General features: G+C 46.0%; 2 protein-coding genes across 2 annotated transcripts; both read left to right on the top strand.

The window, feature by feature from the left end:
• The first annotated feature begins 2,408 nt into the window (after nucleotides 1-2,408).
• LOC109781517 (uncharacterized) lies at nucleotides 2,409-8,354 on the top strand. Its single transcript, XM_020340113.4, has 4 exons — nucleotides 2,409-2,792; nucleotides 2,924-3,043; nucleotides 4,982-6,352; nucleotides 7,121-8,354. The coding sequence occupies exons 1-4, from the start codon at nucleotides 2,585-2,587 to the stop codon at nucleotides 8,143-8,145; spliced, it is 2,724 nt and encodes a 907-aa protein (XP_020195702.1). The 5' UTR covers nucleotides 2,409-2,584; the 3' UTR covers nucleotides 8,146-8,354.
• Nucleotides 8,355-9,068: 714 nt separating this feature from the next.
• LOC109781518 (peptidyl-prolyl cis-trans isomerase FKBP15-1) lies at nucleotides 9,069-11,502 on the top strand. The gene is made up of 6 exons (XM_020340114.4): nucleotides 9,069-9,233; nucleotides 9,359-9,408; nucleotides 10,297-10,359; nucleotides 10,829-10,919; nucleotides 11,010-11,114; nucleotides 11,198-11,502. The coding sequence occupies exons 1-6, from the start codon at nucleotides 9,173-9,175 to the stop codon at nucleotides 11,284-11,286; spliced, it is 459 nt and encodes a 152-aa protein (XP_020195703.1). The 5' UTR covers nucleotides 9,069-9,172; the 3' UTR covers nucleotides 11,287-11,502.
• The last annotated feature ends 6,327 nt before the right edge of the window (nucleotides 11,503-17,829 follow it).

The following is a 17,829-nucleotide window of genomic DNA, read 5'->3' as shown; positions in this document are numbered from 1 at the left end:
CCTATGCCCTGCAGCCCACCTTGCGGCTACCCAGCACGATCCGATCCGAGCGGGACGATGATGAGATGAGCTTTTCATTTTTGGAATTTGATAAGTGCCGAACGTTTGGTACGAGCATATGGTAACTTCGGACATTTTTGACAGTGACACGACGATGACAATTTTAGTTGCCAAGCATGACAACTTTCGTGCTTCGGTTTATTTTTAACATAAAACTTTAGTGCTTGCCAACTAACTTACTAACCTCGCATCACTAAAGTTGGTGTCGAAAACGTTCGGAGTTGTCATGTGCTCGTATCTGATGTTCGGTACTTATCAGTTTTTTACGGGAGGATAATGACGAGGTGAGCTAGGTTGAAATGGGTGCTTGCTTTTTCCAGCGCGAGCAGCCGTACGTGCAGTGCAGCACGAGCGCGCAGGCACGGGCGCGTACGTGTAGCTAGCACAGCACGCCCATGATGGAGCTGAGCATATATCAGATCCGTTTTCCTCTGGAAAGACAGGTGATCGGGAAAAGGGGCAATGCCATGAACTAGTTCATGATGGCCCAGTGCCAGTGGGCAGGGGCCGAGATTCGAGATCACGGGGAAGAGATGGTCCGTCGGTCCCGTATGCGTGCGTTGGTCGATGAGAGGGGCCACGTGTCTGTCCTCCGTGTTCTGTAAACCTGTGGCCGTGGTCCGTGGTAGAATTTGCGCCGGATAAACCATTTTTGGTTCCAGGGTTTTCAAACGCTCAACACACGACTTTTATGTGAAAAACATAGTTGTATAGCACCATAGTTGTACAGTCAAGATTTTTTTATCATAAATCTGACTAGCAAAATGTAAGTTTATACCACAAAAGTAGGATCGTAGATTCATATTCAAAATAAGTTTCAATGGTACTTTTTTGTGACTATAAATTACTATTATTTTCACCAGTTTAGTTCAAGGTCAAAATTTGATCCGATAAGGGTTAATAAATACCTGGACGGAGGAAGTATACACACACTGATAAAATGTCATCAACTGAGGTTATTCATAAATGCATGTTCTCACATGAGAATTATGTTTTCCAAAATACACAAACATACCCATAAAAACTCATAATGATCCACTAGATATAGTACAAAGAGTTGATAGTAGCCCAATGTATCACACGTCCAGACCAGCAAGCTCCGCAGACCAATTAGTCTCATAATACTAGTATGTTATTCCCGTTTTCCTCCCATAACCCTACGCGGATAGGGCAAACTTTCATCCCCAGACTTCATCAGTGAGCCCGTGGATTCGCCTCCCCTCCGTCTGCCGCCTAGGGCCGGTGACGGGTAGGGGAATGCTGGTGACCCCACTTCGGTTAATGGCTTAGGTTTTCTTAGTCCTCATTGATGCGGCGCTCAGACAAATGGCAACGTTTCTTCTTCGAGTTTATCTTTCGTGCTTCGATCCTCATCGATTCCGTTCAGTTGGACTTAGTCGAGGAAGGTCCGGCGCAGATTCCTGCCGTCTTCTTGGGACAGTAAGGTTAGGGTTTGTCGTCATGTGGCGAGATTTGTGTCAGGTGCTTCATATCTACATAACTGTTCAACGACGTCGACTGTGGCTCCAGGGCACGCGCACGAAGGCTCTCCGGCTTTCATCGACAAGGTCAAGTCGGCTCCTTTTGACGGACGTTCGATGATCTTGAAATCTCAATGTAATTTTTATTATGTTTGAGATGCTTTGTACTCCCGCTAAGCTTTTATAATAGATCTTTTTTTTAAATAGCATGATATTTTCTAAAATACACAGGCATATGGGCATAAAAACTCAAATGACCCACTAGATATTGTACTCCTACTCCCACACTCTACAATGAGCCGGTGGCAGCCCAGTGTACCGGACCAGCAAGCTCCATACACCAATTAGCCTCATAGAGTAATAATCAAGCCAATCCAAACTCCATCCATGGGTAACCGTGCAAAGCACAGCAGCGACCCTTTACCCAGCGAACAAAAAGAACGAGAGAAAGAGCCAGCCCGCATCGCTTTCCGCCCCCACACGCGCCACTCCACCAGCGGCACGCACGGCCTCCCTCCCCGTCGCCCGTCGCCCGCTCCCCCTCAACCTCAGCCGTCCATCTTGCACCCAACGGCTAGATCCCACTCCACGCCCACGCTCACCCCGCACGCACGCACGCTCGCCCACCCCGACCCCCAACCTTTCCTTTTTCCCTCCACCCCTGCCCTAGAAACGAAACCCCCGCCCGCCCGCCCGCCGAGTCCACCACGCACATGGCCCGCATTGATGGCGCCACCGCACGGGCCACCCCCCTCGCCGACGCCGCGGCCCCACGCTCCCACGGCCCCGCCCGTCAGCCCCCGGCCCGGCCTGGCTAAGCCCCCGCCCGTGCTGCCCAAAGCCTTTTAACCCCGCCCAAACCCCCGCCGTTTGTCTCGTCTCGTCCCGTCTCTAAAAAGGTAGGTGGAGGAGGGCAGACTAGCACTCCGTTGCGCCCGTTCCCATCTGCACACCGTCCGTCCCCGGGTTTCTCGCCGTCGTCGGCTCCGCCATTGCCGCCGGCCGAGCGAGCGAGCGAGCGGACGGGGGGCGACGAGGCGGGCATGGAGGGCGACGAGGCGGCGAGGCGGGGGAGGGAGGCGCTGAGCGGGGGCCACCTCTGCCACGTCTGCGGGCACCAGTACCCCAACCCCAACCCCAGCGCCAAGCTCCGCCGCTCCCACCGCAGGAATTCCTGCCGCAAGGTCACGCCGGCCGCCGAGGAGGAGGACGCCGGGCCGCGCAATGCGGGCGAGGGCCGCTTCGTGCTTGGTACGTACCGTTGGTACGGGCCCGTGCCGTGCGACGCGGCCGTGCTTTGATTTGGTTTGGTTTTGTTATTTCTGGGCTTTGGTTGTGGTTTTGGGCTCGCGGGTTTTGATGTGCACGTTGTGGCGCTGCAGGTGCTGGTGGAGGACCAGGAGACGGGGAGGAGCCTGGGAATGGCGCGGCGAGCGGAGGCTCTGCGTCGCCCGGATCTGCGAACGGAGGCGTCGAATCGGCGGAGGACAAGGAGAACGGAGGTGTGTGCTCTCTGCTCCTCTCTACTGCTCAATCTGCTTACCCTGCCGTTTCAGTTTGTCCATTATCATACTGCTGATTCGTGTAAACACAGACTAAAATTTGCATAGCTTGCTTCTGTTGTGCGCAATATTGATGTTGTTGTTTTGCTTCTCCTTTTCTAGAGGTTTGCAAAGGCAAAATGATTGGTTGCCTTTTTCCCCAGTCCCTCCGTTGAAGAGTTAATAGTGGAAATAGTACTTCCGTGGGGGCCTGTAATAATAATCTGATTGATTCATTTCATGCTTTAGCATTAAAGCTGAAAGCGCAGGCACTTTGCTGTTCGCTCTTGGTTTTGGGCCTTCGGGCCAATATTTTGGGTGACGAGTACGATGTGGAGCAATTTGAACTGTAGATCTGAGCTTTGCTCCAGTTACCTATCTTCAACTTTGAATAAAGTAGTGGATTCCGGCGCGCTAATCGCTGAGGCGCAAGTACACGGTTCCACCTTCTCTTTACCTAGATTAATTATCGTTCCGTGTCTTATGGCAAGTTGGTGGCCTGATGTTGGCTGTCAGCAAATAAGAATTGTCTGTGCGTGGACGCATTGGATTCTTTCTCGAGTCTGACAGCCAGGAATGGGCGAAATGATTTGTTTGTGTCTTGGTTATCCGGATTTTGTCCTCCAAATCCAACATATCTGTCGTTAGTTAGTCGTGCTGTTGGGTAGGATATCTTGGAACATGTCGTTTCTACATTGGTTTCTCTTTGCTTAGTTTGCTCGTAGTGGTCTTCCACCACATGCTGTCCTAGTCACATGTGCGTTTTGTTCTGTTGGTTGTGCGAAATATTTTAGTCTCGTTAGTTATGTGCCTATCTCCCAAAGTTTTGAACGCATCCTTGTATATATAATTATATATACACGTTGCTAATTAAAACAACTTTGGAAGATCTCATATTTCGTGGCATTGACATTTGTTGCCATAATTTATTAGTACCTACTTGTTGTCACCTGGGTCCATGTTGTCATGTACTCCATGTTCTGAAGTCACCATGCTGTTAAGTTTGTAACAATTTCGGTTCTGCAATGGTACATTCAGCTACTATTAGGTGTTTTTCAGGCTTTGCCCTTTTATTCTTTGAAAGCCCATTTTTTAGCTTTGTCCCCTATAAAAACAATGTCATTTCAGGTATGCTTTTGCAGCTAGTTGCTTCTGACTGCTTTATAAACTTTGTTGCAAGAGATGCATTGCAATGGTCTTTTGTATTCTACTACCCCTGTACCATAATATAAGATGTTTTTGCATTGAACTGCAAAAACATAACCCTTATATTACTGTACGGAGGGAGTAACTTTTATCTCAGGTGTAGCTGTGGATTCAGTGCTCTTTGTCCATCGTTATATATCTCTTTTTACTATAATGTTAGCGAACTCAAAAAAATAATAACTAACAAGGGCGCAGGATACCATTGCCACTGTAAAATTACTAACAGCTGTAGGTCCTAGGAGACAACATCCAATTGTATCGCCTGTTTTATTTATATACTGTGTGTTTGTTTTGCTTCACTGATTGCTCAAGTCGCAAACAGCAGTTACATTTTGCAATACCAATTATCTTTAGTTGTCTTGGTTGTTTTACTTTCTAGTTAGACTTGTCAGTGTGTTTTTTTTAACACCTTTGTCAGTGTGACTTTGATTTTGCCTTTCCTGCTAACTTCAACAATCCTCCTTACCTCTATCTTCTGCCCATATAATTTTCTTTATTCTTTCATACTCATTTGTTACGTTGTGTTAAAGATGCCTTGAAATTTTACCAATGTTTATTCCTAGTAGAAATACTGCCATGCCTTCTTTTCAATTGTTTCTGGCTATTCCCACGTGCCATTGTATTTAATAATTTTACCTTTTTATTCATATATCAGCGAGTGTGTGTTGACCTGTTGATTTACTGTTTTTACAGAACATGCTTCTCCTAATGCTGCTAGAATTCAAGCCATCAGCAGTGACTGCACTGAAACTGGCCTGATTCCCAATAATTCTTCTGAAACTGCATATGAAGGCAATGGAACCGATTCAGAAAGGCCTTGCACCAATGGAATTCAACATAGAGTGCCTGAAAGTTTCACTGAAATTGGACCGCTTGCAGTTGCACACCCAACTGAGCGAGAAGATTGTCTTGAGGAGTACCAGGATGCATCTTCTTTTCTTCATCAGTCAGATCCGGAAGATGGTGCAGCAATAGCACGTGAGTCAGATGTTCCTATGGAAATCAAGAATCTGGATAAAGGCTCAGTGGGTTCAAGTGTGGCTGCAGATGTAATCTCTCTTGAAAGATATGACACATGCAAATATCAGTTTTCAAGAGAATCAAGCATGACTGATTTTCCTGCTGGATCCGAGGTTGAAAATGAAGCTGAATATTATGCGGAGAATATAACTCCTGGATTGGTTGGGCGTGAAGATGGCTTAAACCTCCAGAGTACAGATGAATGCTCAGCAGACATTGACAGCAACAATACAGATGTTGTGGTTGACAGCAAATCTGATAAAACATCTGGTAGTTGCGAGTTTCTTGGTGATTTGAACCCCTCATCTCTTCAGAAGTGCTATCCACTTATGTCTGATCCAGAATCCCAATCTGCATGTTCCAGGAAGGTGGACAACTTATTTAAAGATGGTATGGAAGTTCTGGATAGCACGTCTGAAGTATCACCAAGAGAAGAAATAGTAGAATCATATCCTGTTGGATCTGAAACAATATCTAATTCTGGAGATGAGTTGAAGCTAATTCATACTTCAAATACATCAACTGATTGCTCCACAGAGCGCTCTTCACAGAACTTGTCTGCTCAAGATACTTCAGGTGTTCAGCTGCCAGTTGATAACTCTTGCCTGGTAAATTCAGTATGCTCTGTACCTGGTTATCAGAATGATCTTGCTGTTACTAATGATGACGGCATGCTCAAGTCCACTGCTGAAGATAACTGCACTAAAGGCATTTTAGTAAAGGACAGTGCGTTGGATTCTTCCTGTGAGGCGAGGCCTGAACAACAAGAGGAAATCTGCAACAGGGAGAGTGCCACTGAGGTTCCTACAAATTACCAAGTGTCTACAAGTCAGGAGCATGTCACATTACTAATGGATCAAGTGATTTCTACCAAGAATCCATTCAATATAGATGACACCAGGAGTGATGACTTATTTGAGCTTGCTTCTGGTTACCGTTTAGAGGCACCAAATGTTTTTGAATCAGAGCAGGAAGTTGACTCTACATCTAAGACAGTTTCCAACCAAACCAGCGTTGCTGATGGGAAACACTGTCCGACCTCAGGTGAGAATTCTGGGTTTTCACTTTCAACCTGTGTGTGCTTTGTACGAGTTGGTGATTATTATTTCTGTTGTAGTACTAGTAATGTCTCAGTTTGTTGTGAAATTCAGACAGTTGAAAACATAAAACTTTACTGGACATATTTGTACCATTGTTTGTTCTACCAATTCTTCTATTTTTGGGTTGGGAATCTACTTATTCCTAAATAGTTAATCCCCATTAACTCTAATTCTCTCAACATGCGGCTCTCCATCTCACCAAGTGTGCCATGTAAGCATCCACTAACATTATTTTGTAGCCCCATGCAAACCACATGCATACTCTTTGTTCACATACGGTGCAAGTACGAAAGATTTCTGCATTAAAAAAATATTAGCTTTTGATTTAGATAATTTTCGTCATACATAGTTCATCTGGAATTAATCTTTAAATTCCCGCCGCAACGCGCGGGGAAATCACCTAGTAATAACAGTAAAAGAAAAATGTAAGCTATTGAAGAAGTTCATCTCAGTTGTTTAGTCTAGTATTGGTTGATTGATGTGTTTGAACACTTACATATGGTCGTAGCTTTGATGAATAGTGTTTGATGTTTCAAGTCTATGTTGTCTAAATACGAACAGAAGGATTAGTAACATGTTATTTTCATATGTTAAAATTTACTGAGTCTTGTTATTGCAGTCTTAGTGTTTTACTATTCTCTCCCTATGTTAGTTCTTACAAGTTTGGATTACATGATGTTGTGTACTGAAACTTACTGAACATTTCTGGCAGATGATCGCATGGTAGCTGTGTCATGTAAAAATGGATATGCAGTTGATGCAGAAGATGCGTCGGTCAGTAGCAGTGCAGATCCTGCGAAGAACGTTTTCTTGCATGATGCCTCGGTGAACCATGACAAGAAGGAAGGTGAATCACATACAAATGGCATCATCGATGCGCCATCTCAAGTATTTCCGACAGAATTTAGCACAATGCCCGTCTCTCAGGAGATCAATGCAGTCAGCACACATGTTGAAGAAAAGACTGACACGGAAGACACCAAAGCAAAAGATAAGACTCCGGTAGAGAATATAGATGACTCAGAAGAAAAGAAACAGACTCAAGATGCTAGTGCAAAGGAGATGACTGCAGTACTGCACTCAGATAATGTTGAAGAGGATAAACTGGCTGAGGATACTGGTTCAAAGGAAGTGACAGCAGTACAAAGCACAGAAAATATTCATGAAAAGGATCAGACTGAAGACGGTCGTGCAAAGAAGATGGATGGAGAATTTAACACAGCTGATGTTGGCAACAGGCAGACTGATGTCGCCAGCAAGGAAGAGAATAAAACAGATGAAGTGCAACAGGCAGATAATGCTGTAGAAAAGAAGCAGGCTCCAGAAACTACTGCAAAGCAGACGAACGTGGTGCAAAGCAGGGATCATGCTGAAGAGCGGAAGCAGGCTGAAGAAACAGTCGGTCTGGAGGGAAACAAGCAGAATGGAGAGATCGCCGCCGTTGGCTCGAGGCTGAATTCAGCAAGGATCAGCGTCCCCTTGAAGGTCCTCCTTGCCGAGGCGAGCCTGGAGGGCAAAGAGAAGAAACCCAGCACCAAGGAGCGGGTCCTGTCATTCACGCGGCGAGGAGCGTCGAAGGACGACGCCTCATCGGCGAAGCCAGGGGCAGCCGGTTCGGACGACCAGTACTGGAACTCCCCCGCGAAGATGCCCCATGACAACAACAACGTCGACAAGAGATCCAAAGTGAGGAAGCAGCCGTGGATGCCCTTCATCTGCTGCCACTCCGTGCACTGATGCTGCCATTCATTCTTCCTCAGCTACGATCTTCTTTCTACATACGCCATGCGCATCTTGTTTGAATCCGTGGCACCCTTTTTAGTCTATTTGCGTGAGGACTGGATAAGCTTATGTCTTGCAACATATGCCACCCGAACTACTGTCATGTTCGTGTAGATAATCACTCAAGTTAAGATGGTCTGGTATCTCACCTGATGCTGCCGAAATATGTCGCTGTTGAGATGCTTTGGATCAGTGCGATTTTGATGTATCGCCACCTGACTTTGTAGTACGTATGTTGTTTGGTCTCATTTGCACTTGGATGTGGCTTTAGTCCTGCACGGCCGCTGACTAGGTTCATCAGCTCGTCTTTCTGGCCCAAGTTGCCTTGGCTCCCAACATATTTGAGCATCGTGCTATATTTTATTCTTTTGTTTTGAGCTTGCTTGCGGACTTGAGATGAACTTCATACAGTACTTTGTTGCTACTTTATTTACTCCATTCCAAAATATAGCGCGTCAGCGCTTTCCAAGGTTCAACTTTGACCATAAATTCAACCAACGAGATCGACTGCGGCGAAAGCAAAAATTAAGTTGAAGCACGAAAACAGAGGAAACACTATATTTTGGAACAGAGGGAGTATTTAATAAATTAGTTGTGTGCATTGCTCGATGCAGAGGCTGGGGATAATCCTCCTTTCCTAAAAAAATATATATTACACATTTGTTTAGATTGGATATCAAATGCATTGAATTAATTCGCAAAAAAATGCATTGGATTGGATGACAATTGTTGTAGTATCAGACTGAGATTATTATAACATCAATTGCATGCTAGCCATTAATAAACTACATCTATTTTATGATCTGAAAATAAACTTTACCTATTTTATTTTTTGTATGAAAAAAACGAGTCAGTTTGGTCAAGTCCAACCCAACCCAGATACTAGTAGTTGGCACTGTCACTGCTCCTCTATAAACGCAACCCCTCACGAGTTCGGCCAAAATCCTCCTCCTCTCTACCCGAACAAACCCCAGCTGCATCCATGGCGAAGCCGCGGCTTCTTCTCTGCCTGCTGGTCGCCGCCGCCGCGCTCCTGCTCGTCGGTAAGCGACCCCGCCCGCCCGCCCGCCCGCCGTACCCTCGATCCATAGCACGCCCCGCGCGCCCCCATCCGTACGCGGCACGCTCTGATGTCTGATCCGATCTGGCTCTTTTAATTTCCCTGCAGCCTCCGCGAAGAAGTCCGGCGACGTCTCGGCGCTCCAGATCGGCGTCAAGGTACGTCCCCCGGGCTCTCGGCTCTGCTGTCATCAGTGGATCCTTCCTGGCTGCGTTCAGAATTGTGTGTTTTCCTCCTGCGTGTCTCGTCGGGTGGATCGATTCAGCCTGAGGGAAATAGATTAGATGCTGTGCAATCGTGAATTTCGTCGGATCTGAGGCCTGGTACGCGCGAATTGTGTTAGAGTAGATCCCGTCGGATAACATTCTGGATGGATTGAATTTTCAGAAAAGAACTGTCTTCGTGGGACTGATGTTCACACAACTCGAGGTTTATCCTGTCGCTTTGGAGGTGATAGATCACCATTTTGTTTAGTTTAGTAGGAGTAGTACATACCAGAGGTTTCGCACAACCTATGACCTAAATCCATCAGTGCAGAGGGCAAACGCTTCTGCTTTTCTTTCAAAAACTGAATATGCCAGCAGGCCAAGCTGAAGCGAATTGCCTAAAAGTATTAACAAAAACTTGTTGTGAGAAGCATCATCCACAATTTGGCTCAACATACTGATCTTTTTAGTATTAGCGAAGCCGTGTTGTGAAAATAGCCATCCAGAATTTGGTGCAGTACTTTGATCTTAAAGATACATCGTTATGAATCGAGATGGTTCAAAGAAAATAATTGCTACTCCCTCAGTCCCAAAATAAACGACGCTTACTTTGGGACGGAGGGAGTATGCTAATGAAACGAACGGTAGTTACATGGATACTGGATTTCATGCTGAACTGCAGTAGAGCATAGATAATTTTGGAGGAAACGCCATATGGCCCTGCTTTCTTTTTTATAAGAAAGCAATAGAGCATAGTTTAACACCATGTGCTAGCTTCATTTCTGCAATTCAGTTATTATGCCTCTTATCTTGTTATTATGCCCATGTTGTAATTTTCAGTACAAGCCAGAATCCTGCAGCATCTCGGCTCACAAAGGTGACAGAGTTAAAGTTCACTACCGTGTAAGTTCAATATTCTGCTGTTTGACCTATATCTGTTGATTATTTTTGCAATATTTAAGCCATGGCAATTTGTCATGGAGAGTTCTGATTTGAGATTCTTCTTTATTGTGGTATTTACAGAACTGCATTGTCCTCTTTCTCTCCACTTCATTTCACTCAACTAGTATGCCTTAACTTACTCCTTTGTTCGGTAAAAGAAGAAAAGAAAACTTAGTCCTTCAGTACTCCCCTAAGGATTTTATCTACTGCAATATGTAGATATTGGGGGACTGCAATATGTATGATACTGGGTGAAACTGCGAATTTGCTTATAGGAAGCTACAAAACATCTTTTTGATCCAATGTAAAAATAGTTAGAACTTACGCTATAATTTGTTAATTCAACCATCCCATATAGGTTTACTTAAAGAGGTTTTAATGCTACATGATATAGGAATTCATTTCTGAATCATGTCTTTTCTGTCACCAGGGAACACTTACCGATGGAACAGTTTTCGATTCTAGCTTTGAAAGGGGTGACCCGATTGAATTTGAATTGGGCACTGGTCAAGTGATCAAAGGTAATTGTGAAAAGGGCCCATTGGATAACTGGGTAGTTTCTTCATTCACAATTTGGTTCTCTGCCTGAATGTCCATACTTCACCCTGTAGGATGGGATCAGGGAATTTTGGGCATGTGCATTGGTGAGAAGAGGAAGCTGAAGATCCCTTCAAAGCTCGGCTATGGGGATCAGGGATCACCACCTACCATTCCAGGTATACCATTTTACGCTCTCTAGTTAGTAAGCAGCTGTTTTTCTTGCAGATTTCTGATATGAGTCCTCTTTTTTCTCTTGCAGGCGGAGCAACTCTCATATTCGACACAGAGCTTGTCGCTGTCAATGGCGAGCCATCTAGCAAATCAGAGGAGGATGACGCTGATCTGTAGGCAGCTCGGCGCAGCACGATCGCCCAGTTATCAAATCGAATAGGACTATGTATGGGAAACTTACTCTTGTAGGGCAGACACAATGAGGCAGGAACATTGTCTTACCATGATCAAACAGAGGAGCCTAGTTCTCAAAATCGAATAGATCAAGTGACTTTTGTTACCCTATGTAATTCTCTGGAATAATTCTCCTATCTACCTTGTTACTTTTGCTTTTGTTCTTGGAATGGTTATAAAGTACTACTCCCTTCATTTCTCATTTTACTTTGCATATTAGGTTTGTCGTCAAACTTGGTAAAGTTTGACCTAATTTATATTAAAAAACATTAGCATTTACAATAAATAGTGTGAAAATATGTTACATGATGGATCTAATGATATCCATTTGGTATTTGCAATGCTGGTATTATTTTTAACTTGTTCAAACATCAACAAATGGACTTAAGACAAACCTAATAGGCAGAGTAAATAGGAATGGAGGGATTATAAGATTAGTCATGTCGACTTGGATTTGACTCCAACGCAGCATGCATGTAACGAGTCAAGAGAAATTTCAGTTTTTTAAACCGTCTCAGATTACATTCACTTGTGTACTTGAAAGGAAGGAAGACGGACCCGACCACATCTTTCTGCCAACGTGCTGAGGTTTCATCAATCAACGTGCCGGTGGTGAGTTAGGCATGCAATGGGCAGCATAGAGTAATCCCGTGGGATCCAATTTTGCTGCCAGATATCTAATTTTGCTGCCAGATATCTGCATTGTACCCTCATCGATACGACGACTTAGGCCGTGTGGGAGGACATCCTTCCCCTTCACTATTTCCCTCCAAATCTGGGAAAGATGGCCACCAAGTTGAGCTTTCAAAAAAAAATCAGTATTAGGATAATACCTTGCTTTCAGATTTTTTGTGCTTAAAGTGTCGGGAGCTTGCAAGATCCGCCATGCTTGCCTTGCCAACATGACCAAATTAAATACCTCTATATCTCTGAAACTAGCACCCTTGGTATTTTGGTCATGCCATAACCTTCCATGACACCCAACTCATCTTCCTTTCCTGGCGCCTAATACCCCACTAGAACTTCCTAATGATAGAGTTTATTTGAAGTTAGGGTCCGCGCAGTAGTTTAAAGCAAGACAGAGTAGACTGGTATCGCCTGCGCGACAAATTTGTTAGGCATATCTTTCCGTCCGAAAGAAAGAGTTTTGTCCATCAAACCTTTCACCTTATTCCAAAACTTTTTTTAAGATACTTGAAAGCTCCATTTTGCTAGTACCTACATCAGTAGGCATCCCCAAGTACCTTCTCTGATAAACTTTCATTGTGGACATTGAGAATAGCCTTCATCTCATCCTTAACCACTTGAGGGCACCCTTTACTCAAAAAACTCGAAGACTTAGAAAGATCCCCCCCCCCCCCCCCCAAGCCCGACAATATGTTTCCAACAAAGAGGATACCAAAGTTGCACCATCACCCCAGCCTTGACGAACATCAGGCTGTCGTTCGCGAAAAGTGACTCACCGGTGGTCCCCATTCTGCCATCTTAATCCCACTCACAATCGATGACCGAGTGATTTTTTTTAAGAGGGACGAAAGGCCCTCTACTGCCAACAAGAAGAGGTAAGGCAAAATCGGGTCTCCCTAAGGATTCCTTCATAGGTTTGAACTCCTTGAACATCTTTCCATTAAACATACCAGAAATTTCCATAGAGCTCACCAACCACATAACCGAAGAAAACCAAACTGGTGCAAACTCCAACTTGGTCATTATTTCCTTAAGGTAGTTCCACTCCAATTGGTCACGCCTTCATATATCTAGTTTCAGCGCACAAACATTGTTTTCTTTGTGTTGTTGCTTTTCATAAAATGAAGTTATTCACCAGTTGAAATTATATTGTCTGTAACCCTCCCCCCCCCCCCCCAAAGCAAATTGTTTCTTATGAAATAATCTTAGGTAGGATCAACTCCAGACCGTTAGCCAGAACCGTCGAAGCGATCTTATAAAGGACATCACACAGACTCATAGATCGAAACTGAGATAGGAGGGTCGGGCTTGTTACCTTTGGATTTGGAACCAAAATTTTGTCATTCAAGTCCCAATATCCTCTACTCCTCTCAAGATACATAAGACCAACATGGTCACTTCTTCTCCACACATCTCTAAGTGTTGCTAGAAAAAATGAGTCGGATATCTATCCGAGTCTGGTGCTTTTGTGGGGGCAGACTTTACCTCCTCTATTATATAGTCTGTTGTTAACCTTTCGTTCATCACGTTGGTGACTTTGCCGTATCGATCACTTTATCTATGTTGGCCGTTTCCTCACAATGAAAAGGTCCCGATAAAAGGTTGTAACCATTTGCTCCGTCTTCGCAGCATCCTCGATGCAAGTTCCATCCCGATGCATTAAGCTTTTTAATTCTCAGCTTCCTTATTTCCGATTTAACGTGCCCAAAAGTTATATTGTTCCAACGAGTTAATTTGGCTGACAGGGAGTTGAGTTTGGCCCGGAATCCATCAAACGTATGAGCTCCCAGGACCTGCCAATGTTGCTCTATGGTTTCCTTGAAACCATCATAGGATTCCCACATCAGTTCATCAGATGTGATCAGAAGTGATGGACTATAGGGCTGCGATCAGAAGTGGATGTTGATACGAGCACAACATTAGGAAACTTGCTGCACTAGTCAACCGAATCCAGAGCTGTGCCCAGGCTTGACAACGAAGCTTGTGTCGGAAGAGAAGTGAAAAACTAAGTTGCGGGCTTAACTTAAACCTGATTGCCCTAGTAGGAGTCAGAATAAGGTCGTACCTTGGTGTAGGTGCCCCCGGCCACACGCTTTTCAAAAGTCCACCTAGTGTCGAATTTTTTTATATCTTTGAGACCGCATATATCCACTCCATCTTTTAAATCCGTCACCGAGACATACTTCTCTGTCCTATCCCTTCAAACTCATCCAACATGAGCACTTCATTAAAATCACCTATACAAATCCATGGTTTATCACTCTTTGGAGATAAAGAGTGCATAAGATCCCACATGCATTTTCTCTCAATGACACGTGCCTCACCACACATGCATGTCGACGCCACGGGTCATCGCCTTCAAAGTAACATGAACATCAATGTGATAGTTAGAGTAACCAAACACTTCCACCTTTATTTCATTATTCCAAAACAAACCCAAACCTCTCCTAACTGTATAAGCATCATCAAAACCTAAAGTGTCTAACAAGTTTTTTACTCGAGCTTTGGGCAGCTAAGTTTCAACTATACAAAGCACTGACTGGGCAAATTGCCTCGCAAAATTGCGAAGCCCACAAACTATCGCAGAGGAGCCCACTCCAAAACAATTCTAGTAGAAGAGACTCATTTCACCAAACAAGCCTCCTCAAGGGAGGCCGCCTATGCCGCTTCAGAAGTTACACACATGGCTGGTGAAGTACTCTTCCTTGCTTTCTTGCGGTCCTTTGGTGGTACGTAGGATGGAGGTGGGCGGGATTAGAGCATCACACACTACCTCTGACGGTGCCCCTATTACTAGTCGTGTCACGACACCAGCAACGAACTTCTTGGTTCCTCTCCTCCCCCCTTCATCCATATATAGTTTCCTAGCCACCGCACCTTGGTCCTTCTTGTCTTCCCCATCATTAGCAGCTGGTTTCTTTGAAAGGGCTCTCTGTCGTGTCATTTAGGTCACCACCCTCCTCAAAATCGGCATCACCAGAGCTACGTTTCCGAGGCATGCCGCCACAACCTCCTCCTCCTCTTCCACGAAACCTACCTCGAGGTAGAAAGATCAGACACGATCATTTTCCTGGCCCCCCGAACCACTCTTCTCTTCTCTTTGCCACAAGCCACTTCCCTCACTGTATGTTCTCCGACGGGTGTAGCCAATCGCTGCATTCCTCCATGTCCCTGAAGGAAATATGCCCTAGAGGCAATAATAAAGTTGTTATTTTATATTGAAAAAGTCCATTTTACTACCCTGAATAAAGTGGGTGGTTCACTTTACCCCCTGGTCTATTTTTTGGCTTCTTTTACCCCCCAAACAAACCCAAACCGGACAAAACACCCCCTGGCTGGTTTTTCTCCACCCTCTGCTGATGTGGCACTAGTCAACGACGGTTTTGACCTGGGTGGGGCCCTCTTGTCAGGTTTCTCTCACCTCTCTCTCTCTCCAGGTACACCCGCTGGCGAGCAGAGTAGGGTCAGGCGGCGTCGGCAGGAGGCGGTGGCGCACGGGGCCGAGGCGGTGGTGGCAACCACCGGCGGTGGGTACTTGGGGCGGGCTCGCGCGGCGGCGGGATGGCGTGGCCGGCGGGGTCGACAGGAGGCGGTGGCGCGCCGGCGAGCGGAGCAGGGCCAGGCGGGGTTGGCAGGAGATGGTGGCGCACGGGGTGGAGGCGGTGGTGGCAACCACTGGCGGTGGGTACTCGGGGCGGGCTCGGGCGGCGGCGGGATGGCATGGCCGGCGGGGTCGGCGAGGCAACGGCGGCGCGGGGGCGGGGCAATCTGCGGCGGCGCGGGACGAGGCTCCTCTGGCAGGACGCCGGCGCGATGGCGGGGAGAGGGCAGCCGCTCCTGGGCGACGTGGTGAGGGAGGTGGGGCACGGGTGGCTCGGGCTCGGGGCGAGCTCCTTCGGCGGCGGCGGTTGTGACCGAGAGAGAGAGATAGATAGATAGAGAGAGAGAGAGAGAGAGAGAGAGAGAGAAAGAGAGAGAAAGAGAAACCTGACAAGGGGGCCCCACCCAAGTCAAAACCGCCGTTGACTAGTGCCACATCAGCAGAGGGTGGAGAAAAACCAGCCAGGGGGGTGTTTTGTCCGGTTTGGGTTTGTTTGGGGGGTAAAAGAAGCCGAAAAATAGATCAGGGGGTAAAGTGAACCACCGACTTTATTCAGGGTAGTAAAATGGACTTTTTTCTTTTATATTTCCTTATATCATGATAAATGTTTATTATTCATGCTAGAATTGTATTAACTGGAAACTTGATACATGTGTGGATACATAGACAAAACACCGTGTCCCTAGTAAGCCTCTGCTAGACTAGCTCGTTAATCAAAGATGGTTAAATTTCCTAACCATAGACATGTGTTGTCATTTGATGAATGGGATCACATCAATAGGAGAATGATGTGATGGACAAGACCCATCCGCTAGCTTAACATATTGATCGTTCAGCTTTATTGCTATTGCTTTCTTCATGTCAAATACATATTCCTTCGACTATGAAATTATGCAACTCTCGGATACCGGAGGAATGCCTTGTGTGCTATCAAACGTCACAACGTAACTGGGTGATTATAAAGATGCTCTACAGGTATCTCCGAAGGTGTTCGTCGGGTTGGCATAGATCGAGATTAGGATTTGTCACTCCGAGTATCGGAGAGGTATCTCTGGGCCCTCTCGGTAATACACATCATAAGAAGCGTTGAAAGCAAAGTGACTAATGAGTTAGTTGCGGGATGATGTATTACAGAACGAGTAAAGAGACTTGCCGGTAACGAGATTGAAGTAGGTATGAAGATACCGACGATCGAATCTCGGGCAAGTAACATACCGATGACAAAGGGAATTACGTATGTTGTCACTGCGGTACGACCGATAAAGATCTTCGTAGAATATGTAGGGACCAATATGAGCATCCAGGTTCCGCTGTTGGTTATTGACCGGAGAGGTGTCTCGGTCATGTCTACATAGTTCTCAAACCCGTAGGGTCCGCACGCTTAACGTTCGATGATGATTTTGTATTATATGAGTTATGTGATTTGGTGACCGAATGTTGTTCGGAGTCCCGGATGAGATCACGGACATGACGAGGAGTCTCAAAATGGTCAAGAGGTAAATATTCATATATATGACGATAGTATTCGTACACCGGAAGTGTTCTGGGGGTACTGGGTATGTATCGGGTCACTAGAAGGGGTTCCGGGCATCCCCCCGGCAACTACATGGGCCTAATGGGCCAAGAAGGGGACAGACCAGCCCCTAGGGGGCTGGTGCGCCCCATGTAGGCCGAAATAGGGGGGAAGGAAAGAGGAGAAGAGGGAAAGGAAGGGGAGGGATTCGGCCTCCCCCTTCCTTCTCTCCTCCCTCCTCCTTCCTTCCCCCTCCGGATGAATATGGAAGGGGGGAGGCCGAATTGGGTGGCGCCCAAGTAGGATTCCTCCTACTTGGGGCGCCCCCTTGGTTGCCTCTCCTCCCCTCCAACCTATATATATATATGAGGGGGGCACCGCTAGAACACACAACATTGATTCCTAGCCGTGTGCGGCACCCTCCTCCACAGTTTACGCCTCCGGTCATATTCACGTAGTGCTTAGGTGAAGCCCTGCCCGGATCACTTCACCATCACCATCACCATGCGATCGTGCTGACGGAACTCTCCCTCGACACTTTGCTGGATCAAGAGTTCGAGGGACGTCATCGAGCTGAACGTGTGTAGAACTCGGAGGTGTCGTACGTTCGGTGCTTGATCGGTCGGAACAAGAAGAAGTTCGACTACATCAACTGTGTTGTCAAACGCTTCCGCTTTCGGTCTAC

Source organism: Aegilops tauschii, chromosome 5 (genome assembly GCF_002575655.3).
Source record: "Aegilops tauschii subsp. strangulata cultivar AL8/78 chromosome 5, Aet v6.0, whole genome shotgun sequence".
NCBI classification, from domain to species: domain Eukaryota; kingdom Viridiplantae; phylum Streptophyta; class Magnoliopsida; order Poales; family Poaceae; genus Aegilops; species Aegilops tauschii.
Note: the sequence above shows the minus strand (reverse complement) of the source record. Positions and strands in the feature narration are given on the sequence as shown.

Coding starts and splice junctions, on each gene's coding strand:
- LOC109781518 (XM_020340114.4), top strand. CDS start 9,173: ATGGCGAAGCCGCGGCTTCTTCTCTGCCTGCTGGTCGCCGCCGCCGCG. Junction 9,234..9,358: donor CGCCGCGCTCCTGCTCGTCG/GTAAGCGACCCC, acceptor ATTTCCCTGCAG/CCTCCGCGAAGAAGTCCGGC. Junction 9,409..10,296: donor CGCTCCAGATCGGCGTCAAG/GTACGTCCCCCG, acceptor TGTAATTTTCAG/TACAAGCCAGAATCCTGCAG.
- LOC109781517 (XM_020340113.4), top strand. CDS start 2,585: ATGGAGGGCGACGAGGCGGCGAGGCGGGGGAGGGAGGCGCTGAGCGGG. Junction 2,793..2,923: donor CGAGGGCCGCTTCGTGCTTG/GTACGTACCGTT, acceptor GTGGCGCTGCAG/GTGCTGGTGGAGGACCAGGA. Junction 6,353..7,120: donor GAAACACTGTCCGACCTCAG/GTGAGAATTCTG, acceptor CATTTCTGGCAG/ATGATCGCATGGTAGCTGTG.